Below are 24,269 nucleotides of genomic sequence, written 5' to 3'. Positions count from 1 at the left end.
CTTGGGGAAGGGTTTGTAACATAAGATGTACAGTAATACAAACAGTCCACCCAGCAAAGGACAACCACACCCCACCCGCCCACCTAACAAGCAAGCTTCTGATCAGCTGTCCCAGCTCACAAGAGGGAACAAGGTTTCCTGCAGTTCTCAGCAGAGGGGGCTGAAACGATACCTACGGGCCTTCTCAGAAAATTTTAGTCAAACAAAAACTGGAAATATTCTTTAAGCTCATCATAGCTATTTAGCTATTTTCTTTTAATGCCCATAGTGTACTGCCTCTAAATGATTAAAGAACATATATTCTCTCTGCTTATGTATGTATGCGTGTCTGCATACAGAATAGTATAGATTAGAAGACAGAATTTCCTTTAATATAGGTATCTTTTTTGGAAATGTCAGCCTCTCAGGACTGGACTCCGAAAATTAATTGCTTAGCAGTTGTCTGGATAAGCAAAGAGAATCACTGTTAGTCCTGCACCTGAAAGGTTGGTACTGGACATTCTGCATGCACTTATTTACAAACAGAACTAGAATCTGTGACCACACGGGGAAAACTGGAAGCACTGTGTCTTCGGCTAATGATGTCCTCAGCAGACAACCACCACAGAGGTGTGGCCAACACTGAGTCTGCGCCGAACGCAGCAGGAGGAGCAGGCGGCTGGGGAACGCAGGGCCAGGCCGCCTGGGTTCTCATGTGGCTCCACCACTGACTGGCAAGTATTTTAACCCGGACAGGCCTCAGTTTACACATCTGTAAGATGGGGATAATAACATGACCTACTCTAGGAAATACTTGAGGATAAATGCACTGGCTTACGTAAAGGGCTTGGCAGGTGTCTGTCACAGTCAGCAGTAGGCAATGCTCGCTTCTATTACTGTGACTGCTTTGTTACTATTCATTTTAGAAGCAACTTACTTTTCCATGGTCTCAAATAAGGTTTAAAATTTTATTTTCCAATCTAAATAAGTGGCCAAGGTAACTAATGCCTTTTCTCCAAAAGAAAATGTAGGTACTTCCAAACGTGGACAAGTTATTACCACTAGTAGCATAAAGACTACAGGCAAGGAAGTGACTACAGTGACTGACCACAGGCTTTAGGCTTGGTTAGGAGGAGAGTCTTGGTCACTCCTGACCATATTATCGAGTTTGCTCTCAGGAAAGACAGAAATACATCACACAAATACGTAAAAGCCTGACGAGGGCTTAAACTGCTTCCTCTCCAAGGTGTATGTGCATTGTTAACATAGGTCTGAATGAAGGAACCGCAAGGCTGATAATGGAATTGTCGGCGTGATGCTGATCACAGGGAAGATGGAGGGTTGCGGAGAGTCGGGCCTCCCCTGCCCACCTCAAGGGCAGCACCACACAGACATCCTAAGCACTGCGCAGGCGTGCGCATCCCTGAGGCAGACTTGGGAGGCTATCTGCCTCAAGAGCGAACGTGGCCAGCAAGGGACCACGTGTGGTTTTCCCGTCCAGGGCCCAGCCTCCAGGAAGCTGCCCGGCGAGAGAAAGCAAGCCCGTCCTTATGCAGAGGGAGGGCAGCCCCCAGGCAGCAAAGCAACTGGCAGGGCCCCCATCCTTCCCCCCGCCCTGGCTGCTGCTCACGGCGCTGCCCCTCAGGGGCCCAACTCAGAGGGGCTGAGGCCCTGCTCCCAGAGGCGTCAGCAGAGGGGAGGATGGCTGTGCTGTGAGCCAGGGCCCGAGCCAGGACCTTCCTACAGGCCGTGCCCCGAGAGGCAGAGTGACCTGGTGGCACACGGGCTTTGGGACTGGATGGGATAAACGAAACCGTCTACAGAACACCCCACTCGGGAACACCTAGGAGGCACTCGTGAAGGGCAGTCACTCGCGTTATCACGAAAAATAATTTCATCCTCAGGACAAATGCATATGGCCAGTAATGTTATCTCATTAGAGATGAAGGAGCTGAGACTCTGAGAAGTAAAGTGTACCAAGGCTGCCTTCTTAGCAAGTAAAAAAAAATGGAATTTAAACTTTCTTTTTTCCCCAAATCAAAATTTTCCCGTACACTGTGCTGAATGTAAGAGTGTGAGAATGCCAGAAGCAGGGAGTCGGGAGGAAGCTCACGCAGTAAACACCCGCCTAGGCTACCTCCCAACTGCTCTGCTTGGCTGACAAGACTCACTTTCGTGACTAACCTCTGGAGGGCCCAGGGGACCTGGGTGACATCCTGCCACTGGGCAGCCTTTGCACCACCCGTGATGCCAAGAATGAAAAGCCAGAGCAGGAGACAAGAGTGGAGGATCCGGGACCCGACCAGGACGAAGTCCCTGGAGGCTGGGGTACACAAGGAGGGAATAAATGGATCTGAAACAGAACAGATCGTTTTCAGAAACGGAAGATATTTTAATGAATCTACCAAGACTGAAACTGTCCCAAGACTCACAATTCCTCCCGTGGAGTTCAGAGCCCGTCAGTACGGCAAACAAAGGCCCACACGGCCTAGCTGGCCAGCCCTCCACTCCGGCCCCACCCCAGGTCCCCCGTCACCCTGCCACCCAACCTCCCACCCCGTGGGTCCTGGTTAAGTCCGGCACGCAGCACGTGGTCCCACACACCTGCTCACAGGTGCTAATCTGCCTGCAAGGCCAACCCTCTTCGCTGCCTGCCTCTTTCTCAGTCACCCCTGAAGGCCTAGATCCCAGGGCTCTTCCTGAAGCTCAGAGGTGAGCCACTTACATCGACCATTTAGAATGTTTCTACTACTCATTCTGAATACTTTTCGTACACCACTTATTCGACTCTATTTTCACACCTGTCTCCCCCTTTACAGTGTGAATTCCTTGAGAGTAAGCACGAGGCCAAATCCATTTCTTCATCCCCAGCGCCTGGAGTACTGGCTGGTACACAGCATACGGCAGACACAGATTTGCTGAACTGAACTAAAAGCCTACACCACGCCGCCAAATAGCACATTCGTTCATATTTGGAGTCAAAATTATTCCTGCTTTTACTCTTAACTGCAGCACAGCAGTAGATCTGAATTTGAATTAAAACTAAATTCCACAGATTGAGACTAAATATCACTCTTGGTCCATTAGAATGTGATGGGTCTGAAATTAAATTCTATCAGAATGAGATAAGCAATAGGCTTTTAAGGGGGGCGGGGGGAGCAACCTCATAGTGACTTCAAGTGTCGATGAAAAAAAGGCTTTTTATAGCAACACGACTTTGATCCTCTTAATTTTCAGTCGCTGCCAGGAAAAAAAACAAAAAACACGAAACATGCTAAAGGTCAAAACTGTTCTAGATGTGCGACCGACAGTTCGACTGTATTTTTTTAGAAAAGGAGAATACTCTCTAACATTTGAAATAAGAGCACGTTTCTCATTTAACCAGAGAAATGAAGCCTGGGGAGATATAAAGAAATTTCACAATGTCAAAAGCACTCAGATTTTATTAAGTTGAGATCTGTAACAGAAATCCTGGACACTCATGCACTCGGCAAAAGCTAATATACCCAAATCAGAACACCTGACAATAAAGGGTGAATCAGAATTCCTATTCCCCTCAATGTTCCGCACACTGGAAAAATAACCTTTATTGTTTCTCCCCTCTCTCTCTGTCTCTTACACACACACACCACCTACCCCCTCCACCCCAGATATTACTTGTTGGCAAAATCATCCAGGTCCTATGCTCACGTTTTACTTTTTCAAATCCTTCCACTAAAAATATGATTGAAACTGTAATTGTTAAAGCCCCCAGACCTTGGCCGGGAAGGGTCAGGATGGTGTCCTACTCTGAAAGCAGAACAAGGAAAGAATTACCTTGGTCACTAATGAACTTGGCATATGCTCTTCTGATCACAGAGGAAAATCAGAATTCGGCATTCATGCCCCTTTCCGTTCTTAATAGTATTTTCTTATTATTAAAGTGATTCACATTCACTGTAAATACTACAAAAAAATACTTGGAAAAAGAAACCAATCCTTAATTTTACCAGCGAGAGATAACTGCTATTAATGTTGTAGCGTTATTTCTTTGGGGTCATTTTGTCATGCACGTCTGTATCTGTGTAAATATACATATTAGATAGATACAAAAATATAAAAGTAGGGGTTTACGAGATACAATGTTGTGTCCTGCTTCGAATTCCCACTGACCATAATGTCATGAGCACTGGGCCAATATGGTGCCTGCTCTTTGAAAACATGGTTTTATTGGTTACATATTGTACCACCATAATTTACTGAAACATTCCCAACGGATGGAAAAGTAGACTGTTTCTAATATTATCAACAATGCTGACGTCGGCATAAGTATAAATGCAGCTGACCATGACGGAGTGCTTATCTGACATCGTACAGGGACGATCTCATCTACTCCTCACAGGCGCTCTTTGCCATAAGAGCTAATATGACCCTCTTTCTGGCTGAGTAAACTGAGTTGCAAAGAGGTTAAACACTTTGCTCAGGGTCACCCAACAATTATTTAGCAGAACCCCAGGTGTAAACCTATTTAGGGTGGTTTGAGCCTGAGTTTCGCATTTATTTATAGCTAAGTCTATGACAATCATCACTATTTCTAATCCATAAAATATCCTTGGTTATTCTGAAAAATCAACTAAATACTGGCTAGACTTCTATGGTTCCATCTTTAACCCTTTACTCCCCTTTTTCTTTTAATTTTTTATTTACTTATTTATTTGTTTGGTTCGTTGCACAAGGTCCTAAGGGCGGTAGGCTGGCAGGCTCCTCAGTGGCGGCACGCATGTGGGATCTAGTTCCCTGACCAGGGATCGAACCCGGGCCCCTGCATTGCGAGTGTAGAGTCTTAACCACTGTGCCAAGATTTATTGTGGTGTTCGTTACGGGTGAGGTTAGATTTTTTTCCAACTAGTTAACCAATTATCCCTGGTTCACTTTTATAACAAACTTTCCTTTTCTCTCTGGGTTTCTGGGCTTTCCTTCTCACATGTTAACTTTTTATAACTTCTCAGGTGTCTGCTTCTGAAGGATGCTCTCTTCCACTAACCTATGGATGTCTGTACGTTGTTGATTATTTTCACTTTAGGGTATATTTTAATACTATTGAGATAATTCCTCAGTTATTTTCATTTTTTGTCAAAATTCTGGGTTCCCCCCTCAGGGGACTGTAACTGGCCTAGCAATTAACAATGAGTCTAAAACCAACGCATATCTTTACAATATTCCATATTTCCATCCAGGAACAAGGTACATCTCTCAGTTTATGTGGCTGGTTTTCCCCTCACCTGAGTCTCTCAGATACCTCTTGTTATGGATACTGCGAAATAATGGTTTTTACTATTAAACACAAATCCGTTTAAAACCCCTATAGTCTAGAAACTGACCACATGGCCTAGCAAAGGAAACCGGATTCCAGGCTTTTACAAACTGCTGAGTCGCCCTGGGCAGATGACTTCCCCACTGTCTTCCTTTCGGTATCTAGGACGTGTGTAAATGATGCTTCTGAGAAATATGCAGTTTTCTACACTCATCTCCAGGAAGTCGCAGACTACTGAAAACAGCTGAACAGGAACTAAGGAGCGCGATCACTGCCGAGAACAAAGTCAGTCCCACATGCGCTCTTTTACAAAAGGTGCCCCCTCTTAAGGACTCACACACGTGGGTCCAAGATTTCAAATGTCTCTTTCTCCCGCGAATGTGGATGCACTGGAGCACAGCAGAGAACCTGGGTCTGGAGGTCAGACGTCAGCCTGCTACTGCTCCAAGCAAGTGACTCAACTACCCAAGCTCCGACTAACGAGTGAATCTGGATACTCATCCACCGCCCATTAATTCCTCACACTGCACATTAGGTATAGTGGCAGGTGTTAAACTAGACACGTGTGTCCCGCCTGCAAGGAGCTTACAGTCTTCTGGGGAAGAGAGCAGTGGGAACCACGGAAGAGCCTGGCACAGGCAGGAGCCTAGTTGGTATGCAATAGTAACAGACTACAATAAATTGTTGTATTTGATTTATATATTTAGCATGATTCTTCCTTTTAAACAACATGAAGCCTTTTCTGCAAAAGAACAAGCTGATCACTCTACAAGATACAGAAAGGGGCTTGTGGGTATTTCAAAAGAAAAAATTTACAATACACTCAACCATGACATGTGTCCTCAAGATAGGAATTTTAATTTCATTTACTGTAACAGGAACTGTAAGTTCAGGAAACTAATGGTGACGGTTTGATTTATGAATTTTGACATATTTCTTGAACTGGGATTACATTACAAAGAAGTGGAATTCTAAGCAAGCCAGCTCTTGCCTATACATTCAATCTTCAAATCAATAAGCTGGGATCCTGTGCAACGTGCTTCTGACAGACGGAAAACACAGAGTCTAACTGAGATGGGCCATACACCTGTAATTTAAAAGTTCCTTAACACACTCTCGGGATTGAGCTAGAACAGATTTTGGTATCCACACAGAAAACACTTCAGCTCTCTACTCAGTAGTAACGAAAGAGAAATTCAACTCAGAAAGCATTTGTGGTCAAACTGAAGAGAAAAAAAAACATTCTCACCCTAAAGAAAGTTCTCATATTTGCTTTCACTCTGCTTCCTCCCAAAAGTCCCGTCTATTAGAAAAGTAATAAACAGAGAATACGGAATATGAGGGTTTCTGTAAACACCTGTGAGATGTGTACACATTTCCATTTAAATACGTACAATGGGGAGACACTGAAATGAACTAGATCTGCTCCTCTACAGTGAGGCTGGTGCGGGAGGGGAGAGCAGGAGGTGGTAAGCAACACCAGACACCAAGACACGCTATTAGACGCTTTATGTAAGTGATCACATTTAATCCTTCCAACCCGGTGAGGTAGGTGTAACAGTTTCCACTTTACACGTGAAGAAGCTGAGATTCAGAGGTTAAGTCACATGTCCCAATTTATACTTTATACAGCTAAAAAGTGGTGAAATTAAGAGGCAAATGTGGGCCTCTCTAAGTCTTGTCTGGAGTCTCTGCACTGTCCCAAGCTGTCTGTTGTAAGGTTCCCCCAGAAGCATCACTCATATTTATGGATCCAAATGTTACAAGCCAAGGGAAGACAGAGGAGCCAGTGCCAGGAGAGCCCAATGTCAGGACATTTTCAATAGCCCATCTGGAATTCCCCAGTTAGTCAGGCACAGAGTTACGGTATTGAAGCTTCTTGTAAAAATGGAAAAATACGTGTCTGGGAAAGAGGGCAGATTAGCCATATCACCATGGAGATCTAGGGAAAGGGGTTTCACAGAAGACTAACCCTCAAGAGAGAAGCAAGGAAAAGTGGTGGTGGTGGAAGATATTAGGAAGGTACCGCTTTTACTCACTAAAGTAAAACTGAGTGACACTGAAGTCAAATTTTGTGTATGTCACGGTTTCGCCAGGGGTCAGTTTATGGATGCGTATCACACTAAAGTCTTAAGTAAAAACAACAGCATGCATATGCTGCAATATGCATCAGAATTAACAACTGATAACGTATTTATATACAGAAACTGAGGGTGGGGGGAGTATAAAGCAGGGGAGTAAGGAGTAGATTGACAGGGTAGAAAGGGGAGCGGGGGCGAGAAAGCTTCCCTGCACTGACCTCAGAAGGTTTTGAGGAGGATGCACCTTATGACCTTGAGTTCTAAAGGCCAAGTTAAGATGCCTGGGGTAAAGAATGCAGGCTGGGAAGCCCACACAGGGCAGGCACAGGCCAAGAAGGCAGGTGCTGGCTTTGTGGGAGGACAGAGCGCCAAGGGCCCCACCACCTCAACCCACTCTACAGCAGCACAAAGGAAACACCAGCACACACTTGTCAAGTGCTCATTTCTCTGCATAACACGCTCTCAGTCAATTCTCTGGGTAACTGCTGAGTCAGCCAGCACTGACGCAGAAGACAAGGACTGACCCCTGCTAAGAGCAATAACCTTAAGAAAATAATTAGGAAATAGCAAGAGATTTTAAGTTTCATGATTTAATAGGTGAATATGCTGCTTAAGAACATTTCAAATAGGAAGAAATCATTTTTAAAAAGGATTTAATAGTTCGCCTGCTCAAGGCTTCTCCCATCTGGATGTGAAAGGTACCCCTCCCCTCAAAAAAACCCGTGTTACGAATGCTTAACAATCATAAATTTAGTCTAAAACTTTAAGATTAATGAAAAAAGTGCAATCAGATCTACAAAGCCTAAACTTCAGATTAAAATTTTTTTATTTGCAAATATTATGCTATATAGATATCCTAACAGCCTAAAATATAGATATGGATAAATCAAATAAGAATAAGGTAAATTACAATAAGTTAGAATATATTCAAATATATCCTAAACATAAAAGACTTTCAAAAATAATTACAGAACCCAGAATTTAGAAGAATATTAATTTTTATTTTAAAAAGTTATTTTATTTTTACTACATGTCTTTGTTTACAAGTATAGTCAGGAAATTTTATAGCAAAATTGAGACTCCTTGAAGAGGAGGGCTGTGTCTTATCTGCTTTATATTTTCAGCATCTAAAACTGTGCTCAGTATGTAGTGGACAGTTGACAAATATTTTAAATTCTCATTCAAGAAAAATTTACTGAATGCTTACTATATAGCAGGTACAGTTTAGATGTTGGGAATCACACAATGGGTAAAACATTTTAATGAAAAATGTATCACAAAGATTTTATATAATGTATATATAAAAATGAAACCTACCTTCAAAATAGATTATTCCAAATTGGGGTGGTCAAAGAGTTTATTGTCTTTACACTTTGAACTTTTCCATATAGGACAGGCTTATTTTTAAAATGAAGTTATGCCTTTAATGAAAGCTTTATGCGTGCATATGTTTGAACACATGGGATCAAACGTGTGTGAATGCTAGCAATCTTTTCTATCAGGAGAAGGAGGAGGAAGAGAAGAAACTGAACAGCATTTCCACAAAACCTTTGGCAGAATGGATTCAGCAGCCAACACAGTGGATGGCCCACCTTAGTCAGTATGATTTCTTTGGGGGAAAAAGAAGGTAGAGAAACTAGATCACCTGCTCATCCATTTTTGAAAATGCATTTAGCTTTATGGAAAAACAAAAACCATGTTTGGTTTTTCTTCTAATGAAGCATTCAGTTAAAGAATTCATGACAATAGCAAAGAAAAGAAGAATGGGGAAGAAAAAAAGTAAACTATACACTCCTTTTTCTAACAAAGAAGAAGCTGGAGAATGCTTTCTTCATGTTTACAGCATTAATACCCATGTGCTTCTCACAACAGAAACCAAAATAAAATCTCCTTTTCAGGTCCACAAAGGTTTTAAAAGTAAACTAACCACTACAGATGCAGCAAGAAAATACCATGTAAGTAGAGCACAAAACACAAGTTAAGAAGTCGCTAAGTAGTTAAGCACATCTCCCTACCATGACTTGGTAAAGGGAAGTCTAGAAATTCCTTTACAATTCAGGAAATACTACAATCCATCATGTGTACAGACCTAAGAGTTCAAGATTCATGGAAGACTGGATAAGACAAATTTCTGAGCAGATTTTCAGTCTGAAACCAGGCAACTTGATCCTCTTAAACACTGCCCAAAGACACAAATGGAAAGGAAGATTACTGCCCTTCCTGCTACTGTGGTGCAGGCCAGCTCCCGTCCTGGCTGAGAGAGGGCTACTCCAGGCACTGGCACAGCCAGACCGGAGGACCACGTCAGTCATCTGCTCCTCTCCGACAGCCCTCCCCACAAGAACTCTGTTTAGAGCTGCTAGTGCCCGTGCGGATCTCCCTACTAAGGTGACTCTGTCTTCCCCAGAGCATGCGGCACATAGCAGTTTCCAGTCAATAAATGCTAGGTGAATTAAATCACACTTAGTCTCTCTGAGCCTTGGTTTCTTCATTTAGAAAATGATGATAATATCTTTTCAGCCTTTTCCACAGAGGCGTCAAAAGGCTCCAAAGAACTAATGCAGATGAAAAGAACTTTGTAACAGGGAAAGGGCCACATAACTAACTATAGGGGGAGCCATCCAGCAGGCGGGCACGCACTCAATGCAATGAACAAAGTCACACAGACAAGCACAGAGACCAGGCTGGGCTTCAATGGCTTTTGGTCAAACCTCAGAGCAGTCAGGTAGTACACAAAGATTCCAGGAAGTGTGTGTCAGTAACTCTGGGATTCCAGTTCAACGAGGCAAGGACGGCCCTTCGGTGCTCCTAGAGGGGAAGACGCACAGGAGGACACACCTGTCTGTCTTATCCATCTAAGGGTCCAAGGCTGGGACCATTTGATGCATGGATGAACCAGAGGCAGGGATGTGAGCAGCAAACGGGTGGCAGACCTGAACCAAGAGCAGGCCCGAGGGGGCTGCTTAGCCTGGGAGAGCAGGGTTCACCAGCCTCCAGCATTTTCCGTCTCAAGTCATTCAGGAAGTCTATTTTAAACCCCTTCTCCAAACCCTTGGAGAGCTCCCAAATGAGAAGCTCCACGGTACAGGGGAGACAGCACAGGCCCAGGAGCTCACAGACAAATCTAAATTCTACTCTGGACTCTGCAAATCACTAACTGATGGCCTCTCCCTACAGTGTGGTTGGCAGAACCGGATTTGCAGGGCTGATGCAAAGATGAAAGTGGATGATACACGTAGTTCACTACGCACAACACGGGACATAGTAGACACAACAAACCATGAGTCCCTTTTTCCCTCTGGGTGACGGATGAACCAAACTAAGCTCAATGATACAAAATCCCCCTAACGCATACTTTTGGTAGAGAAAGAGCCAAACACCCCTTTGGGCCCCAGTTTGCAGAGAAGTGGGACAATCCATCCAGACGATACAATGAAAATTAATGGCGCGGTGACAAAGACCCGCTACGTAGCCGCCCATTTCTCCCAAATTATAACTAAAGTTGTCAAGCGCTAGTGAACTCCATCCTTTGAGGCATCAGTGAGCAAAGGCTCATGTCTCTGATGCTCAGACTGAATCAGGATTTGGCTGCAAGACTGCTATGCTGTGGTAGATTCTTTGGAAAGAGAAAAAAAAATCCCACAAGTAATGCTTTCAGGTTAAGTTTTTTGTTGGCATAGGTAAAAAAAAGTAGGAGAAACAGAGGCATTCTTACACTCAAAGAATGAACTCCTTCATACCTTCAAGAGTGTTTGCTCAGAAGTCAGCAGTGCTATTAGCGACTGCACACGTGAAGGACACACTATAGACTTCCTGTGAGCCCCGCGACCTCTCCAGGGCAGCACTCGGGCACACTCCGTATTTACTTACGGTGCAATCTGATCCTGACTTCAGTGAGCTATTTCATAAGCCTTTTAAGGGTTACTACGTTTTGTTCCTTTAAGAAGCCAATCCAAATTAGCAGCAAAAGTATAGGTAAACACACAAGAAAACCGCTTCTTCTGTGCTCCTGAAAAAAGGCGGTCTTGGTCATTAAAAAAAGGTAAAGTGTTTTATCCTCTATCAACTTTCTCTTACAAAAAATCAGTCCAGTAATTTTCCAAGGGTGGGTCAGTAGTCTCCCACTCACACCTGCTTGAAGATGAGGAGCCGTCAAAACGGTACACACATGGAATAAAAGAGCAAATTATCCGGTGCTCAGTTCTGCGCCATGTCCTATAGAAATTATTCCAGTTATCAAATGCTGCAAAACATACTACCCCAAAACTTAGCATCTTAGGATGACCATTCCATTTTCAACCTTTTCTCTCCTCTGTTCTTTAGACTGGATGATTTCTATTGATCTAGCTCCAAGTACACTGACTCTTCGTCATCTCAAGTTGTTAAGCTCATTCAGTAAAATTTTTATATTTTATTTGGATACTGCATTTTTCAGTTCTAGAACTTCCACTTGGTCCTTTTTTATAGTTTCCATTTCTCTGCTGAGATAAGCTATGTTTTCATTCATTCAAAGCATGTTTTTTTTACATCCTTGAGCATAGTTACAACTGCTTTAAAATCCTTGTCTGATAAACCCAACGTGTGTGTCACCACACAGTCTATCTCCGTTATTTTTTTGTCTGGATAACAGGTGATATTTTTCTGTGTTTCAAGTAAGTTTGGATTGTAAGTTATATTAGACACTGTGAATGTTATGCTGTGGAAAATTCTAGATTCTATTATATTCCTCTAAAGAATATTGATATTTTTGTTTTAGCAGGTAAATTACCTTGGTTGGAGTTAAACCGTAAACTCCAGGGTGGCAGCTCAAATCTCAGTATAATTATCTTATCCTTAGTTTAGCTGCTTGGAGCCTGCCCCATGCATCTCTGATTCAAGCATCAGCAGGGATTTAGGTGGCTGGTACACAGAATGTGGGGCTTAACTTTCTCCTTTCCGGGATTCCCCCTTTCACTTTCTAAAGTCTGTGACTGCTCCAAACTGTCCTTTGATTCTTTAAGCTAAAAGTACTGTAGATTTTCTATCAGAGTTTTAACTGCCCTGCATGGCACACTCTCTGCTGTGCCGTTCTTCCAACTGTCATTTCGATTCCAAACTCTATCTGTTTGTGTCAAATCTGAGTGTCTTCACATAGCTGTCTTTTGTCCAGAGTTTATAATTATTATTTGCAAGAGGATCAGTCCAACGTTAGCTTACAGGGGCATTAACAGAAGCAGAACCTATAAAAAAATTTTTTCCCCCAATTTTTTACTTTTTCTCACAGTATTGTGGGTCATGAATTCAGAAAGGGCTTTGCCAGGCAGGCTGTCCCTGATTCATGTGGCATCAACTGGGCAACTGAGGAACTGGCTTGGAACAAGCGAACTGAGCAGCTACCTAAAAAGTTCCAAGATGGTTTCTCACTTACATGCCTGGTTCCTTGGTGTTCCTTGACTAGTCCCTTTCTCTCTCCTCACTGCATCTCATCCTCCAGGACTTCTCCATGTGGACTTGGTAATCTCAGGGAATTGCATGATGATCTCAGGGAATCTGCACTTCTCACATGGTGACTGGCTTCTACGAAGCCAGATACAGAACCTGCCAGACCAGTCAAAGGCTACACCAGAAGTGGCACAGGATCACTCCCACCATATTTTATTATTCAAAGCAGTCAGGGGGCCTTAGTCATCTAGATTCAAGAGGACAGAGAAATAAATCTAACCCCTGATGGGGGAGTGGCAAAGTCACATCGCCGGAATACATGAGGCACAGAATGATGAGGTACTTCTGCAGCCATCTTGGAAAAAATATAACCTGCCACACATATGTTCAATATCTGTAAAACTCTGGAAAAATACAGGCAGACTTGTTCAATATGAAGCATATGGTCCAATTCTCCTGTCATCTCTTTTTAATCACATTATCAATACAATTACCCCTAAGCTATTCAGCACAAAAGAGGTTTCTAATGGCAGTCTATTGAGTTTTCAGAGATTTAATACTTAAACATCATGTCCATTTCAAGATATCGGGAAGAAATGCTTATGATGCTATCATCCATAAATGCAGGGCACAGATGTTAAGGTCCGTTTGTCTGTTTGTTTGTTTATTCATCTTTATTGGAGTATAATTGCTTTACAATGTTCTGTTAGTTTCTGCTGTACAACAAAGTGAATCAGCTATATGTACACACATATCCCCATATCCCCTCCCTCTTGAGGCTCCCTCCCACCCTCCCTATCCCACCCCTCTAGGTGGTCACAAAGCACCGAGCTGATCTCCCTGTGCTATGCAGCAGCTTCCCACTAGCTAGCTATTTTACGTTTGGTAGTGTACATATGTCAATGCTGCTCTCACTACGTCCCAGCCTCCCCTTCCCCGTCCCCGTGTCCTCAAGTCCGTTCTCAACATCTGCATCTTTATTCCTGCCCTACCACTAGGTTCATCAGTACCATTTTTCTAGATTCCATATATATGTGTTAGCATACGGTATTTGTTTTTCTCTTTCTGACTTACTTCACTCCGTATGACAGACTCTAGGTCCATCGGTTTGTTTGTTTTTTAAGATAACAGTCAATAAAAACTACTATTTATTAAACGTCTACTATGTGTTTGAAAATTTCCAGGTTCGATTTTTCATTCACTGTTCTCTGTATAAACAAACAGTGTGCTTAAATGCACAGACTTGGGACAGCGCTGACTACTTACAGGAAAGGAGACTGGCTCAGACACACCGTGGACAAGCACAACACAAAACTACAAAAATACGAACCCTAATACGGACAAAGACGACACAGTATGTTCACTGTGGTAATATATGCATATAGATATACCTCAGGCTACTTGCTAAGCACCTCAAGCTTCATTCCCCAAAAGTGAACAGATTCTAAATCCTAAATATTATATTCTAAATAAAGCCATATGTGTATGAAATACACTAAGAAAGAACCGTACCTTGTCTTGGTTATCTTTATTCTTGTAACACAGATTTCCAATCAGACGAATGAGATGAGACTTGAAGCCCTCAGCCATATTTGAGATGTCACCTTCTGCTTTCATGCAAGCACAGGTGCTGAAGATGTTTATGGTGTCACTGCCAGCTACATGAATCACTCGTAAAAGTTCTATGACAAAAACAATAAACTTCATTTTCCATAGAAAAATTTTTATTTTTACGTTTTATACTAGATTCCCATAAATAAATCTAATTTATTTTAATGGATTAAAATAAAATACAGGTAGAGTACTGAAAGCTTTCTTTAAAATAACAATTAGAAGGCTCTTCTGCCTTTGCTTTAGAATTTTTCATGACTCTAGTTTTGCAGATAAGCCAAAATGATTAACCCCACCTGGACTTTCTATTTATCCACAAAGAAAAGTTAGCTAAAAATTTCCTACCATCTTTCCTAGTAAAAGGTTTCCAATTCCAGCTTCTTTATGAAGGAACTCAGGCGACAACTACAGTCAGCTAAGTCTAACCTGCAACACCTATCTGTAATGAGCCATATGACAAAAACCAAGAAGCACGTTGATTTTTTTCTCATTGTCCAGATAATCAGAAGGCAGCATGTGTTCCCCGTTAATCTACTTTGGCTGCCCTCAGAAGAAATAACTTCACATTGTTATACTCTATGAAATGCTTGTAGGCAGCCTATGAAAGTAGACAATCTTCCAGAAGCTTTATTAAATGTTTTCACATTATCTCATTTAACACTCTCAATAAAGTTACTAAAGGCAGGTCACTTTCCCAATTTTATAATGAAGAAATCAGGCTCAGAGAAGTTAGTAATTGGGCAGAGTTGGGCTGACAACCCATGTTTGCCCTGGCTCCAAACACATGCTTTTCCCACAATGATTCAGTTTCTCAGGTTTGTGATGTCTCATTTTCATTATCACTGGAAGCACCGCATTCAAAATAAAACACTGATATGCGATTCTAAATATCTCCTAAAGCTCACTGCTAACTCATCCACCCATCTAGACACCAATTCATCTTTCTTAGCATATGGGTCTCCAGAATAAGTATAATATTTTTTTTTAAAGAAAAATATAGCAAACACTGAAGAGCAACCATAAGCATGGCTAAGCACAAGGAACAGGTTGTAGATGAATTATTTTGCAAACAGCTTTTTAGCAAAGATGGGAATATTTCAAGCAATGGCTTCTTGTTTAAAACAGTTTTCTTATAAGAACAGAATACATAATTATCAGTACTACGGGTAAAGCAATATTCTTCATGTTCCATAAGTGTAACTGGAAAAATTTACTAACAAATCTGGTAAAACTATAGGAGCATGAAAATCGCCAACATCGTCAAAAACCCCATCACTGTCATAACCCCCCCATCACTGTCATAACTGCCCCCTCCATCATCACCATCACAACCACTACTGATGGAATACCCACTATGGGCACCCTGTGTAACAGGATTAATATCCTCATCAACTGATTAGGCATCACAAACAGCAGGATAAGTGGCAAGGGCCTGAGCTGTTACCAAAACACTGTGATTCCTTTCAAGAAAAAATATTCCAAAAAAATCTCAAAAATATACTAATACACTGAAAATTAAGGATCTGTGTTTGAACTTATACTACAGTACGACAAGTCAAAGATTTTTTAGTTAAAAATAATATGGAGACTTCCATGGTGGTCCAGCAGTTAAGACTCCACGCTCCCAATGCAGGGGGCCCAGGTTCAATCCCTGGTCAAGGAACTATATACCGCATGCATGCCACAATTAAAGATCCCTCATGCTGCAACCAAAGATCCCGCATGCCACAACTAAAGACCCGGTGCAGTCAAATAAATAAATGATACATATATAAATACATACATAAATAAATAAATTAAATAATATGTGCGATATTTCACTCACCAATCACTCTTTCCAGCAAGCCAGGAAAAACCTGTAGATAGCCGAGCAGGTCAGTATTAGCAGCCATTTCACAAAGGACATCAAGAAGCCTAATTGTAGTCAGCGCCTCCTAAAAGGAAAAGAAAATATGACTTTTAAGGCAAGCTAAATGATTTGACTATTATTAAATAACTGTAGGAGAATAAATATTACAAAAAATATTCAAGAGACAGTGTTTGTAACATCTAAACAGAGAACCAGAACTATCAAGAACAAAACAGAAGTATTAAACATGTACAGGAATAATCATTTTCACCAACAGCAGACATCTGCTATCAAGAACACAAGATTATGTGTCATTATGTGTCTTCTTGGAGCAAAGAGTAAGAAAAGTTCTTATTCAAGCAAAAATACCTTCCAACAGTGGAATAAATGTTCAAAATTACTAGCTATGTACATAACATTTATGCAAATACTTTCCTTTTAAAGCGTTCCCAGCAAGCAAGTTCTACTTTAAAGATACAAATATCCCATGAAATACATTAATTTCTTGTCCACAGGAATCCTGTAAAATGCTGTGGTTGAAAGAACTTCAGCTGCAATAACTTGGATTATTTCTGGGTGAATATAAACCTATATGCAATATCTTGGTAGCTTAGAAAAGATCCTTGAAAATGTTAGTTCACATAACTACTAAATAACTTATTATCAAATAGAGTACATGATCAAGAAACTACCAGCTACCAACTGCGTGGCATTAGGTAGTCTAAATATAATTTTAAAATGTAATTTTTGCACAGATTTTTTTACTTCATTTTTACAGTGCACATTATTTGACAAAATGTGGTAATACAAATTTAACCGTTTATTATCTCACATAATGTTCTTCAAAAGAAAAACAAGTTATTTCCTTTTCAAAATTCTAAATGTGTATTTATTATTCTCCAATTAGGAGACAGTATTTTTTTTAAAGATTTCTTTGATGTGGACCACTTTTAAAGTCTTTATTGAATTTGTTACAACATGCTCTGTGTTTTGGTTTTTTGGCCATGACGCATGTGGGATCTTAGCTCCCCAACCAGGGATCGAACCCACACCTCCTGCACTGGAATGCAAAGTCTTAACCACTGGACCGCCAGGTTAAGTCCCCAGGAGATAATATTTTAATATAGTATTCTGAAATCTCAAATAGCAAGAAACACACATTTTTTTGTGTGTTTAATTTTAATAGCTTTCGCTTGCTAGTTTAAAAGTTAGGAGATGGGCTTCCCTGGTGGCGCAGTGGTTGAGAGTCCGCCTGCCGATGCAGGGGACACGGGTTCGTGCCCCGGTCCGGGAAGATCCCACATGCCGTGGAGCGGCTGGGCCCGTGAGCCATGGCTGCTGGGCCTGCGCATCCGGAGCCTGTGCTCCGCAACGGGAGAGGCCACAACAGTGAGAGGCCCACGTAACGCGCAAAAAAAAAAAAAAAAGTTAGGAGAAAATATCTAGTAGAAGTCTGTTTAGAAGACTAGAGCAAATCCATTAACTTATTTAGCACAGCGTCTGCATCCTCTTTTATTAAATGAGTAGTTGCCCAGACGGTCATCTTCGGATACCACTTCTCCTTCAAGAAATGGCTGATTGGCTATAGGTCTGGGGCAGAGCACATATGAGATGACCCTGGACACCTTGTCATACCAGAGAGCAAGGCAGCTATCAGAGTCTCCTCGGATCATGTCACAAGGAATCAGAAGCAACTTGAAGAGGCTCCCCCGGCCAGCAATGGCACATGAAACCATTAGGAAGAATTACGGCTAAAATGGACTGAAAACAAATCCAGTGGTTTACAAGCCATGACTTCATAACAATGATTAAAGTAAAACTAAACAACTCACTCATCAACTTTGTATGATACCATAAAACCAGCTCAATACTTTGAAGACTGGTAATCAAAGGGGGGCGGTGATCAACCATTTATTCTGTTTTTCTTAATCAAAATGAACCTTGCATAACCTAATAGCTTATTAGAAGTTTCTCTTTATAAAATATTCCAGCTAAAAAATGAATGATAGAGTCCAAATACCACCATTTCACAACCTGCAAAGAATTAATGGATCTAGTCAATAGTCATTAACAACTGCTAACATTACAAAAAGAGACAAGCAGACATTATATGACTCCATGAAAGTACTTATCACCAACAATGAAATATACTAGAAAGAGAAAAAAAAAAAAAAAAAAAAAAAAGACCTAACCCAAATCTGAACAAGCCTCTGGAAGGAATTATCATTCACAGGAAATGCAAGGAAAAGAGGGGGTATGTTAAACCCCACCATGGAGATATCCTCATCAAAAAGGAAACTGTAGGAAACTGTACAGGTGAAACAAGCCAGTTCAACAGAAAATGAGCAAAGGTGGAAAAAAAAGAGAGGAGGAAGAGGAAAGGGGAACCTAGTTAAAGGAGATTTAAGATACAGCAGCCAATTGCAATGTATGCCCTTATATCCTGATTCAAAGAAATAAACTTGAAAAAGAATATTAGACAATGAGGAACATTTGAATACTGTTCGTTTGATATTAAAATTTTATTAAGTTTTCAGATGTGCTAACTGTATTTTACTTATGTATTAAGACTCCTTATCTTTTAGAGACACATGTAAACTATTAACTGATGAACTACGTGGAAGTCCTCTTTGAATCGGGGGCAACTGGCATAAGAATGGGTGGGACTGTTGATGAAACAACAATGGGGATGAATTGGTAAGTGTTGAAGCTGGGTGATGGGGTTTCAAGACACTTTTTCTCTTAGTCTATGTTTGAAATTTTTCTTGATAGAAAGACAAAAATAAAATTAGGGGGTTGGAAGAGATGATCTGAAGTTTCCTTCCAGCTCCTAAATTCTATGATATTACCTGAAATAAACCCAAAAGAAAATTAATCTATCCTCACCTAACACATCTCCAGTTTTAATCATTAGAATCCTTTTATTAATGAAGTGTTTCTAATGAGCATTTGGAAACTAATAATGAAATAACAGCCAGAAAAATTATTCTTTTAAAAAAATAAGAGGAATACGTGAGCTACCCTTCCATTATTTGTAAGTATTATAAAACTATATTCATTAAGTCAGACACAAATGGGGGAAAAAAGATGTAGGCAAGTCAAAGGAACAAGATTTTGAAGTTGTTAAAAGAGAAAAACAGAGATCAGTCTACCATCTAGATCATCTGCCTGGGCTCACTTTACCATTCAGTGTCTCTGAGCTATTTTACAACATTGTCAGTTGCATAAAACTGACAATAATGCCAATGACTCTTGTCTACAGAAATGGAGGCTACTTCTGTCCGGCTGGAATGCAACTGATTATTGCCTTGTGCATAGACTACTTTCTGCATCTCTCTGTAAGTTCATTTCAGCATATTCCTTTATCGCATATAAACGTATGAATTCATTTGAATTCTTTAACAGTTGTTAGTATCTTATTGATTTCCACCGTAAAAGGTCAGAAATCCGGAAATGGATCCAAAATTATATTAAAAATTTAACATACGATTTGGGTAGCACTAAAATTAGTAGAAAGGATGAGATTATTCACTAAATGGTGCTGATACAATAATTAACAGATAACTTTTAGGGAATAGTAGCTATGTACCAGTCAGTATACTAAGTGCTTATATTAAAATACAATTCATTTTACAGGCAAAAGAAACAAAGAAGGTAAGTAACTTCCAAGATCACACATCAATAATAAGAAATCCAGGTTCAAACCCAAGCAGTCTTCCACCGAAGATTATATAGTCTTGGAGAGTTAAAAGACACAAGCAATTCATTTGGATCTATACTACACTTCTTACTCAAAAATAAATTCTAGGTTAATTAAAAACTCAGACAAAGTACTGAAAGAACTAGAATATATAGGTGTATATTTCTACACTCTAAGTGGGGAGATGATTTTACTAATCTGTAAAAAAAAAAAATTCAGAAGTCATAAGGATAAAATTGATAAGCCTAACTAGATTAAAAACAAAACAAATTCCTAAAAGGCTAAGACTACCATAAATAAATTCAAACAAAAAATTAACTATGGGCAAAAAAAAAAGTTTCTTGTATGTGTGACAAAAGATTAACTTTCTGAAAATGCTCATTAATAAACGTATTTTAAAAGGTAACCTAACATGAAAAACAAACTTAACATACTGATCACTGAAAAACAAGAGAGAAATGATAATTAGATTAGTGAAGGGGTGCAGACCCACACACTCTTGTACTCTTAGGTTTGTCATTTAGAAATTTCTCTTACAAATTTTAAATAAACATACTCTCTCTACTCAGCAATTCAACTTCCAGGAATTTATAATCCCAGACCTACTTGTCCAAAACTGCAAAGATATTTTTACAAGGATGTTCACTGTAGTGTTATTTGTGAAGGTTTTTAAGAAAACAAACCTGTAAGCAATTCATATGTACATCTATGGAGAACAAAAGAAAAAACTTGTGATGCATCTATATAGTGAAATACTATTCAACTATTAAAAAGGGTGAGATGAATATGCACACGTGTTAGAGTGTATGAAACATCAGGGTAAGCGAAAAGGAAGTTGCAAGACAGAATATATAGTATATTGTGTCTCAAAAAAGCAACAAAATGTATAGGTGTGTATATACAAAAAAGTTTCGGAAGGAAAAAAGTATACGCTGATATATCTGTAGAAAATAGATGGGGGATGGGTGAAAAAGAGGAGTTCTTAACCTTCTGTTTCACAGCATTTGGCTTGAATTATTTTTTCTCACAACAAAGAAAATATTTCATAAGAAGGCAAGTTTCACTACAGCAAGTGACAAGACTGAGACTCAAGATAAAGCTAAACTGACTCTTCGATCTTAAAAAATAAGCGCACTACAACTGACAAAAACACACCAAAAACTGGAAACAAGCAGTACGCCAAAATTTACCAAAGGACAGAAACAGGTATGTTAATATGAGAACCTAAGACTATTTGTATAAAGGAACACATGAATAAAACCTCAGAATTTTAAAGCCAAACAAATAAATTTAAAATCCGATGCTATTAAAAACATTTATTTGCATTCTGATTTTTAGGTCATAGCAAGCATCATGAGCACTTTATTGGACATCCTGTCCTAAAAATATCACAAATGGGTAAATGCAGTGGTTTGCTGGTAAACTGGCAGTGGATTCAGCAGTGAATGGTATAAACACTTCCACCATGGCTGACTTCAAACTACCAAGCTCACAAACTTCTGCATGTTTAATAACTGACTCTCAGAGGTTGGTACAGGCCAGCTCCAATACACTACGAGGTTTATGGTATATTTAATACTGAGGTACAGGTCCTCCTTAAATACTACTATGGCTTTTTTTTTTAAACTTCAACCTTAAAGGATACCATATATACAATTAACAAGCACAAGTCATGAGTATATAGATCAATGAATTTTCAAAAAGTGAACTATTTGGGCTTTTCAAAAAAAAACAACTATCTACAATTTTCTGTCTATTAATACAGAATAATTCCTCCCACCTTTAAAGAAAAAAGTGTGAAAAATATAACTTTTCCTAAACATAAAAAGTTACATCAGGTAACTTCTTAGTACAACACTGAAATCATCTCTACTTTACATATAAGTGCCTTGAAAAAGTTCAAAGCTGGATTTAACAAGTACTAAGTGTACTTCATTTTCTGTTTCCTGGAAAATTCCTCTTTGAAACTTCCTTGAAGCACAGCTCGCTGCTCCTCCTGCTGGAAACAGAGGCAACTCTATCTCCAGAAAGGGAAGCAGCCTCCGAGTAAAGCTTTCTGCTACCACAGAAAGGAGAATTAAAACACTGACCTTACCGTGAGACCTGACATGGCCTCTCTGATCAGCACAGAAAATCAACAGCAAAGCAACCTTGAAGAAAGTATTTTCACAAAGAAGGAGATACACTTACATGGCAGAACAAGCATAATCACGGCCTACATTTACTGTGGGAGTTAACAGGTCCACAGGGTCACACACAGCCCTCCAGGAAATGCTGTGGGTCAGGGTCCACCTTCCCTACCTTCCCATCTGGGGACAGCAGGTGGACGGGCCTGTCAAAGGGCAGCCTGCTCACCTATTCCCGCCTCTGAGCCCAAGTGATTACCTCTCTACTCACCATTCCTATCAGCATGGAAATAACCTCTGTGATGTTTTTGAACATGCTGAAATCGACACTTGAGGTATAATTCACATGCAATAAAATATGTCCATCTGAAGAGTAGGGTTGTGTCACTGTACACAGCTACATATAACACTTCCATTACCCAAAACGTTCCTTCATGTCCCTCGACAATCAATTCCACCCCTCCACTTCCAGCCCGGGTGACAGCTGAGCTGCTTTGTTATAATCGATAAGTTTTGCCCGCTGTAGAATTTCACAGAGATGGACGCATGCAGCGTATTCTCTAGTCTATTTCCACTCTATGTTTGAGATTCATCTCTGTTGTTATACCAGAAGTGCATTTCTTTTTACTGCTGAGTAGTATTCCAGAGAAAGAACAATGCTAACTTTAAGACAGAAGGGAAGGAAGGAGCAGACAAAAATGAAGAGAATTCCTGAATTAAAGAGGAGGGAAACAGAATTACTGTAAGCTAATGTCCATCTCCTTAGTAAAGAAAAGACCTAAATGATCTAGGGTAGGCTCGAGGAGAATTTTAAAATGTATGAAGACATAACTACAAAGACACAGACTACAGACAAATAATCATGGTAAATTGTTTACACAGAATGCTACACCGGCATTTTTTTTTTTTTTTTTTTTTGGTACGTGGGCCTTTTACCGCTGTGGCCTCTCCCGTTGCGGGGCACAGGCTCTGGACGCACAGGCTCAGCGGCCGTGGCTCACGGGCCCAGCCGCCCCGCGGCACGTGGGATCTTCCCAGACCGGGGCACAAACCCGTGTCCCCTGTATCGGCAGGCGGACTCTCAACCACTGCGCCACCAGGGAAGCCCTACACCGGCATTTTAAAAAGACATTCACTATGTATTGCCTGTTTGTGCACTCAGCAAATATTCACTAAAGTACCTACTATGTACACAGTTCTATGAACATAACAGTCAAAACTTCTGCCCTCATGCAACTTACACACATTCAGGAGAAGAAAAAACAGGAACTTACAAATTGGTGGTACAGATGATTTCATTTTTTAATTAATTAATTTTATTTATTTTTGGCTGCACTGGGTCTTCGTGGCTGCCCGCGGGCTTGCTCTAGGTGCAGCAAGCGGGGACTACCCTTTGTTGTGGTGCGTGGGCTTCTCATTGCGGTGGCTTCTCTTGTTGAGGAGCACGGGCTCTAGGTGCGTGGGCTTCAGTAGTTGTGGCACGTGGGTTCAGTAGTTGTGGCTTGCTGGCTCTAGAGCGCAGGCTCAGTAGTTGTGGCACACGGGCTCACTTGCTCCGTGGCACGTGGGATCTTCCCGGACCAGGGATCGAACCTGTGTCCCCTGCATTGGCAGGTGGATTCTTAACCACTGCACCACCAGGGAAGCCCAGAATGATTTCACTTTTTATATATATATATATGTTTGTGTATGTGTGTATGTATGCATGCATGTATTTGATGTTATTTGCCTAGAAAAATATATTAACTATTATTTTAAGTCATTAACTCTGGATGGTAAGAATGAGGGCACTGTTCTCCCTTTTCTGTATTTTCGTAACTGTTCTAAAATAAGGATACTGTCTTAGCTCAGGCTCCTATGACAAAATACAACAAACAGGGTGGCTTATAAACAACAAACATTTATTTCTCACAGCTCTGGAGGCTGGAAGCCCAAGATCAGGGTGCCAGCGTGGCTGGGTTCTGGGGAGGGGCCTCTTCTAGGCTTCAGATGGCCAACTTCTCGCTGTGCCCTTACAAGGTGGAAGGGGTAAGGAATCTTTCTGGGGTGTCTTTTATAAGAGCACTACTTACATTCATGAGGGCCCTCATGACCTAATCACGTCCCAAAGGCCCCTACACAGGAATTTTAGAGAGGGAGTGCACCCACCAACATGCAGCAGATACGTTACTTACATAATTGGATGTATGTATGTATGTATGTATGTATG

At 40.8% G+C, this 24,269-nt stretch overlaps 1 protein-coding gene across 2 annotated transcripts in view; it reads right to left on the bottom strand.

The window, feature by feature from the left end:
- Window positions 1–24,269, bottom strand: part of ATXN10 (ataxin 10) — a 153,563-nt gene that overhangs the window by 73,119 nt on the left and 56,175 nt on the right. For both annotated transcript variants that reach the window (XM_067698374.1, XM_067698375.1), the window contains 2 exons: window positions 16,211–16,319; window positions 14,287–14,456 (listed from right to left, as the gene is read on the bottom strand). In XM_067698374.1, coding sequence (XP_067554475.1) covers window positions 14,287–14,456; window positions 16,211–16,319 — 279 coding nt within the window. The remainder of the gene's footprint in view (window positions 1–14,286; window positions 14,457–16,210; window positions 16,320–24,269) is intronic.

The sequence above is a fragment of the Pseudorca crassidens genome, chromosome 11 (assembly GCF_039906515.1).
Source record: "Pseudorca crassidens isolate mPseCra1 chromosome 11, mPseCra1.hap1, whole genome shotgun sequence".
Classification (NCBI taxonomy): domain Eukaryota; kingdom Metazoa; phylum Chordata; class Mammalia; order Artiodactyla; family Delphinidae; genus Pseudorca; species Pseudorca crassidens.
Note: the sequence above shows the minus strand (reverse complement) of the source record. Positions and strands in the feature narration are given on the sequence as shown.